At 37.7% G+C, this 7,500-nt stretch overlaps 1 protein-coding gene across 2 annotated transcripts in view; it reads right to left on the bottom strand.

Moving 5' to 3' along the window:
- The window catches only part of LOC137992992 (rab-like protein 6), a 20,700-nt gene extending 15,885 nt beyond the window's left edge, over window positions 1-4,815 (bottom strand). Inside the window, exons 1-5 of one of the 2 annotated variants that reach the window (XM_068838636.1) lie at window positions 4,536-4,815; window positions 3,703-3,809; window positions 2,516-2,543; window positions 1,814-1,861; window positions 1,356-1,411 (exon numbers count right to left, since the gene is read on the bottom strand). In XM_068838636.1, the coding sequence (XP_068694737.1) occupies window positions 1,356-1,411; window positions 1,814-1,861; window positions 2,516-2,543; window positions 3,703-3,809; window positions 4,536-4,662 (366 nt within the window). In that variant the 5' untranslated portion in view covers window positions 4,663-4,815. The remainder of the gene's footprint in view (window positions 1-1,355; window positions 1,412-1,813; window positions 1,862-2,515; window positions 2,544-3,702; window positions 3,810-4,535) is intronic. The other variant, XM_068838637.1, reaches the window with a different exon arrangement.
- Between the last annotated feature and the right edge of the window lie 2,685 nt (window positions 4,816-7,500).

The following is a 7,500-nucleotide window of genomic DNA, read 5'->3' as shown; positions in this document are numbered from 1 at the left end:
GCCTCTAGTGTCAATAGAAAAGTACCACTGGTTGATCGCTATGGTAATGGTAATGAATTTATATAGCGCATTTTCTATTGACAAATGCGCTTTACAAGTAAGTGATTTATAGGTGAGATCGGACATCAGCATCAGCATCAGCATCAGCATCAGCATCAGCATAAAAGAGAGAAGTTTTCAGAATTAGCAGTCGAGAAGACAAGTTACAGAATTGAAAAATGTATGCTAAAGTAGCCCTCATAACCCCCAATGATTTACCACGCGTAACTAATTATTATTGTTGTATCACATAAAGAATAACAAAGAGGTGTGGCCTTCCATCTGTACATGTAGCTGACTTTGTCAGTGCACTGCACATTCACACTCATTCATCTTTGTTAATCAAGTGCCAATCCACAGTCATGAAAACTATGACTAACAGCTGTACTTGATTAAAGATGGATGTTATTTCTTTTCTCTGTTCATTTTACGGTTGGAAGTTTTAAATCCAATATTTGAACAGCAGCATGCCTCCTGCATAACTGACCAATGTGAGAAACTAGATGCTAATCGACAGGCAAAACGAAAACTGAAAAATCAGAGTCCTTAGCAGGGTTAGAACCCACGACCCCCGAAGCAACTAGAACTCCTGGAGGGCTACATGTAGATCAATTACCTACTGCAGGTCCCGAATGGGCAATGTTTCCCACTAGTCAGCGGGCTCTACAAAGTCATGCATCAACAAATTTTCAAATTCAACTATGGATGTTCAAAGTGTAAGGAGTTTGTAGGAAGGATTGGAAACTAGCTGCTTGGCCATAGGTGAAAGGGCAACTAGAAAACCAGAGTCACAGGACTAGGACCTAGGGGTAAAAGTTAAGAATCCGATCCCACCAATGCGTCGGCCAACACATCGGCCAACGCGTCGGTCGACTGTCGGTCGGAGCCACCACCAACGGTGGTCCATCTAGGACAGGGTCAGAGTCCAACAAGTCCACGAAGAGTCAAAGTCCTTACAGCCTACGACTCTGATTTTTCAGTTGTCCCTTCATCTGTCATCCCGCAGCTGGTTTCCAATCCTTTCCACAAGCACATTACAGCTTAAACATCCATAGTTGCATTTGATTAATATGAGATTGTAACTCAAAGTCAGTAATAATAAAACCCGTGCACTCAAAGAGAAATTGAGCTGTGGTGGTCCAGATTGAAATCAAAGAAGTACAATCAAAGGTTTGCATAAGGGTAAAACTTGTGATAATGTTATGACATTTCTACATTTAGTCAAACTTAACAAAACAGATGTCATGTGCCTCTGTGCAAGTTTCTTAGCCATTTTGAGACTTTGAAAATGATTGTAAACAACAATTTACTTCTACCTCTATTTTGTCAGTCTCCAATTTAAGGCCACTTGAAGATGACTTCTTACTTTTACCTGGTAAATAAAGGGCATGCAAAGTCTGTCAAATTGTATTAGTACTGAAAAAAAAATGTAGTGAAATGAAAAAATTAAGAAAAATAACATTGCTTTTCACAGGAGTCCAACTCATGGCCTTCAAGCTATTCTTCCACAGAGTTACTCGTGACATGTGGAAGCTACATAGGCTATTCATCAAGGTTTCAATTACATACCTCACACATACAGTACTACAAAGACTGAAAGAGTCAAATGTCTAAATGGGACCAGTACTCAGTTGCACAGTCAAACCGGGTCAAGCAAACCCAAAAAAAGTTTTATTTGTACCACATGCATGGCTGCTTTCTGCGAATAATGCACTGTCTTGTATCATACAGTAATTACAATGAACTTAAATCTGCATGCGCTTTGTTGTCTCACCCTTGTCCACAACATCCCACACCTCAACTTTCACCACATCGTCTGTAGCTGTGGTAGGTACAAGAAAAACAAAAAAAAATCGATAGTCACAAGGCTGGTATTCAACATTTTGTAAGCCTCCAATTTCAATTTTGAAAGTGGAACAACAACTAAGAAGAGGAATTTTTGTTTACATTATAAATGACAGCTCACATAAAGGTTGATCTGTAGCATGTTCAAGACACCACAACACTGGTTGCAAACAAAATAGAGACAAAAAGAGAACAATGGAACGTGACCCTAAAACAATAATGATGCAACCTATGAACATCTAATGAAATTAATTACTTCATTGTCTGCTCCCATCAGTGGCTTTTCAGGGCCAATAAAAAAGTGTAGAGACTATCCAAAACAATCCAAACTTGTGGTCATACCACCTTGACCACATACACATACATGTAGCCACACTGCTGCCTCTAATAAATGGTAAATGGAATAGAATTAAGACTTCAAATTATTCCTGGAATATACAATGTACATGTAGTTGCTCAACCAAAAAACCAACCTACAGTGTAATTATTGTCTTTCTGAATGAACATTGGGCAGTTTGATCAAAACTTGCAAAGGTTTTATACAGAACTTGGGAGAACCACAAAAACAAGGACAAGGGTAGTATTAACCAGTTATTAGAGTCAGATTATCTCCCTCTTGGGATCAACTTACTTTTGTAATTCCAGTGAATACTTGCGACCTGATGAAAAGAAGGATCATACTTTTAATTAAAATTTCATAATATATAAAAGTGTTTATAATAATAATAATAATAATAATAATAATAATTATTATTATTATTATTATTATTATTATTATTACTATTATTATTATCATCATCATCATTATTATCATTATTACTATTATAAAGTACCAGTAGTCTTCTAGTTCATTTCACAAACAAAAATTAATACTGAACAATATCAATGGAAGTTCAATATAGCACAGTTTATTTCCACGGCTGATTTGACAACTCAAGTAGCAAAGTTCAGAAAATATAATTTTGGTCACCTACTTAAGGGTTTCATTCAACGTTGGCAGCTGGTTTGAGTGGAGGAACTGACTACTGTCATTATCAAAATAAATTTTAATCTTAGGTTTGAAAACTTTTAAATTAGTTTTCACTAATTATTGTGTAGGGTTGTAATCGAACAGAGTAACCGGATAGTTGGCTGTAATCGGACACCTGTAATCAGACAGTTACATCAGCCAATCACATTAAGTGCACTGAGCTTAATCCACCAATCACAGAATTTATTATAATAACCACAGCAACAACCACCTAACCTACCAAACTGGAGATTTTCCAAAATGAAAAAGGAATGCATTTGTTTTCTTGGAAATTGTAATGGTTACAATTAATTGGTAACAGGACTTGTATGTTGGCTGAAAATGTCTCCATGGCTGAGAAAATGTTTGGCTCATAATCGAAGCTTCTAGGGCAAATGCGAAATTTTGAGAACAATCTCTCAATCAAGGACATTATCAGCCAACCAGCAAACCAGAGAGGGGTTTATTTAACTCATCAACCTCCCATTAATTTCCATATTGCGCAAAAAACAGCATTTGACACCAGCTTTTTAATGTCACTATCACTGGGCTCTACAAAACAAGCTTGTTTTTTTTCCATGTAAAATAATAAAACTGTAATAAAGCTAAAAAGTTCATTTTTTCATGCTGGCTTTGTTTCTTTTTGACAGAAATAATCAGAGGACAAATATTGACACCAACAGGGGTTATAATTGCACAATATCTGTCCTGTAATTACATGAATTTGACCCAGCTTGAATCTCTTCAAATTCCTTTTAGGCACAATGCCTCTAAAATGTACCAGTATTAGGAAATTCTGTCACGATTACCTGAATCTCATTGGTTGGAATATACTGTTCACTGAAAGGTTTTCCTTGGAGTCTCTGAAAGAGACACGATTTTCCAGTGTTTCTATCCCCTTTAATTACTATTTTCACTGCAACCAAAAAGGAAGGAGATGCATTGATAATGACTTTGCATACAATCTAAAGTGCAACGTAAATAAATAGAAACAGATTCTACATGGTATTTGAATCAATTTTTATTAGTTTTTCAATTTCGAAGGCAATTAACAAATCCACAATAAACAACAACCAAAATTTAATAAAGCATGCTTTTCCTACCGTATACTATGTCGTTGAAATAGCCATAAATGAAGGAAAACTAAACAGACGGATTTCATGGTACAGTAAAACAATTTCAATAGCTTTGGCTTAAAAGAAATCACAGGAAATTCTTATCGGATTTGGTTTTGGTTCGATTTTTTTACACTACTGGGAAAGCAGTGGATGAAAAAAACCTTTCGATCAAGCGTTCGAGAGGTAACGCAATTACGATGATTTCATTTCAGTATTACAGTACACTTGTAAACTTCATCAGACACAAATGTTTAATGAATTGTCTGTGTCAAATATCTCGGCTCCTATTGACAAAAAGAAATTTAAGAGTCAATAAGCTTCAAGTTTAACGTTACAACTGAATTTCTGCAAAATTTGGGCCACTCTAGACCCTGGCCTAGCTTAGACTTAACACGATTTTAAGAATGTTTTGTCGGCCACACCACGTAAAATACTAAATGACAAATTCATCCGTAATGGGCTCAATCGACCGAAAGATGTATATCGAAGGTTATATTGTACTAAAATTCTTTAAAATAACTTACAATTATACTGAATGCCACGAGCAAACTTTCTTTGTAATGCCTGGCCCATGGCTCGGACACCCATTGGAGTACTGAGCTTTGAGTTTTCATTTCCGCCCTTTGCCCACTTCTTGAAGGCTGATAACATGGCCAAAAGGAGGCGAAGAGCCTACTTTATGCTTCACAAGTGGTCAAGAGTCTTGATCCATGTCAAAGGGACAAATGCTGAACATTCAAACGATGCTCAATGCCTGCACAATCGATTTATTTCAGTGACATTCGGTGTATTGACCATAAGATTGGCGCGGCTACCCAGGCAAAAACTCTGGTGCTCAAAGAATGATGGGAGAAGTTGATTCCGGAAGTTGGCCCGAAACTGTGAATAGTCAGATTCGCATGACGTTGAAGCGTAGCTGGGGGGAGAGCTGAGTTTTTTTTTGTTTTTTCAGTTTAAAATTTTCCTTATTTGGGTGTAAAGTGCTCGCGCATTTCCCGCACGTGCAGGTTCGATCTTATTTTTGTCCATATTTGGGCATAAAATTGGTGTCCTAAATTTTCCAGCTTTGTTCCATGGGAAAGAGTTGCAAGTTCCATGCTTCCTTCTGGTACACTCTAAGCACATCTAGTTAAAAGCTGAGTAAGATAATCATCTTGACCAACGTTTAAACGTGAAGTTAATGTTATACCGCTCTGGATAGTGACTTATCCACTGGATAAGTTATCCGTCGATATCCGCCCTTTGAACAAATGGGGCCTGGTTGATTATTTATTGTAAAACTGATATACAAGAAAAATTGGCAATGAAATCGTCTCACGTTTCTTCTGTCGAGCAGTAGCTAATGCCTCATACCGAGTTACTTCGTTTTAATGATATCAAGTTCGTATAGTGGAAAGATCGGTGCCATGAAACTCTCTGGCTAATACAAAGTTAGTCCTCACAACTTAAACGGGGCAGCAATCTTGAAGGGTAGGCAAAGCGATAAGGACGATAAGCCGGAGGTTCCGTCTCACAAATAACTTCCATGTTCATTAGTTCCATGTGGGACGTTAAAGAACCCACACACTATTCGAGAAGAGTAGGGGATAAAGTTCCCGGTGTTGTGGCTGTCCTCTGTGTGTATATGAGTTGGTGGGTATAGCAGGTCCACATCAGCTGAATAGCTGCCAAAACCTCAACCTGCTCAAACAAATAACAAACAAACAAACAAACAAACAAGTCTTTGAGGGAACCCGTTATAAAATTTCGCAAAACGGAAGCTCGGAGAAAATTTGCAATTAAATTATACTGATCAATTTATAGGGATTTGTTCAGTTGTATTTTTTTAGCAATGTCTTTCAGTTATAAATTTATCACGAAGAGATGAAGTAAGCGGAAATTTGTAAGGTATTCACATTTGCCCAGGTCACATGACATGCAGATCTTCCTGATCCATCCAGAAAGCTTATAGACCAGTTTTTACGAAAGCATCCTGACCGTTGTACATACGATTTCACTGCGATGCGCAATCAACGTGCGACAAATTGTTCTATGGTTCATGTGAATAATTTGATTTGCATGTTTGGTGTTTCGGAGTGCTCCGGAGGGTAGAGAGGAAGTACATTGCATACCAACCAACCAAAGCCCTGTTTTTCTCCTGCATCCAAACCAAGCTCTTCAGTTTAGCCGATGATTTTGGCGGGGAAGTTTGACGTCCACAACTAACATAATCCCAATAACAGGTTTCTTTACATATAGAAAAAGGGTACCGTCACGCGGGTTGTCGATCAGTATAATTAAGCCTGCAGGTGAACATTTGGAAGCATTAAAAAGTTAAAAGTTCCATAATTAAAAATTTAAAATAAAGAGATTTTTCTATTGATTAATGATTATTGCCTCTAACTTGACTCCTACAGATCAACTCGAGTGCGCACCATGACATGGAGTACCGTCTAGTAGTTTCAGGTGGAAAAGTAGAGTGTTTTTCTACTCCGAGTTTCAGATGAGTATTTTTGCTGCTACCTCTTTGCATCATCACACATTTAATTCAGTCAGTGTTTGCCATGTTACATTCACAGGCTGCACGGACAAGTCTTCATTGTGTAGTGCATATTCGTATTTTATTTGTATTTGTGTCCTGCCGAAAGACTTGCGGCGACTGTAAGTACACTGTCTAATAATACACTGTAATACACTGTCTAATTGATAAAAGATAGGCAAAGAGTTTCCTTGACGCAAAACGGCAAACGTTGAGGTGTAAAGTTGTCTTAAAGCTTATTTCAATCTGTTATTGCTAGTCATCGGGAAAAATTATATAAAGAGAAAGGAAAGCTAGGTTTATGCTCAGCAGCAACCCTTTCCGTCTACTACCATCACGAGTGTAATTGTAATTTGAAAGCAATATTTGTTTCCTTGGTTAATTCTGTCATAATTGATGATATTCTTTCTTTCTTCTCTCTACCCCACACTTCATCTCCTGGTTTACCTTTCTCCCATTTGCCTGGTTTTCCTTTTTAGGTTAAACCTGGCAGTCTGGATATAAAAATCAGAGATGACTATATTGTAACAACAACTCTTTTATTAAATGTTTACTCTTGACACGGTTTGCTTCCCCAATTCCCTTCACAACAACGTGCATTTCTGTCCGCGCGGGGACTGGCCCTGTCCTTTTAAACAGCCATAACAACGTTACACTATTATTAGAAGATGTTCATCAACGAACCCTTCTGACCCCGGGGGGGGGACTCCCATATGAAACAGACGGAGATGCTCGTCGGAAATTTTGAATTTAACCCCTAAAGGAGACCAATCTAGGCGTGGCTTAAGCAAATTTTGACCCCTAAAAGAGACCGTTTAAAAACACAAAAATACGACACGCAATGAGTTTTAATGATAAAAAGGCATAATCATCGAATGCTTTTATCTAAAAAGAAAATTTAAAAGGAAATTTGACTTCTGTTTCTCTTCGCGTAATTCTGTGTTACTTCGCGGAACCCTAAACGAGACCTT

Source organism: Montipora foliosa, chromosome 2 (assembly GCF_036669935.1).
Source record: "Montipora foliosa isolate CH-2021 chromosome 2, ASM3666993v2, whole genome shotgun sequence".
In the NCBI taxonomy this organism is placed as follows: Eukaryota; Metazoa; Cnidaria; class Anthozoa; order Scleractinia; family Acroporidae; genus Montipora; species Montipora foliosa.
This window is presented reverse-complemented; position numbering and strand designations above follow the sequence as displayed.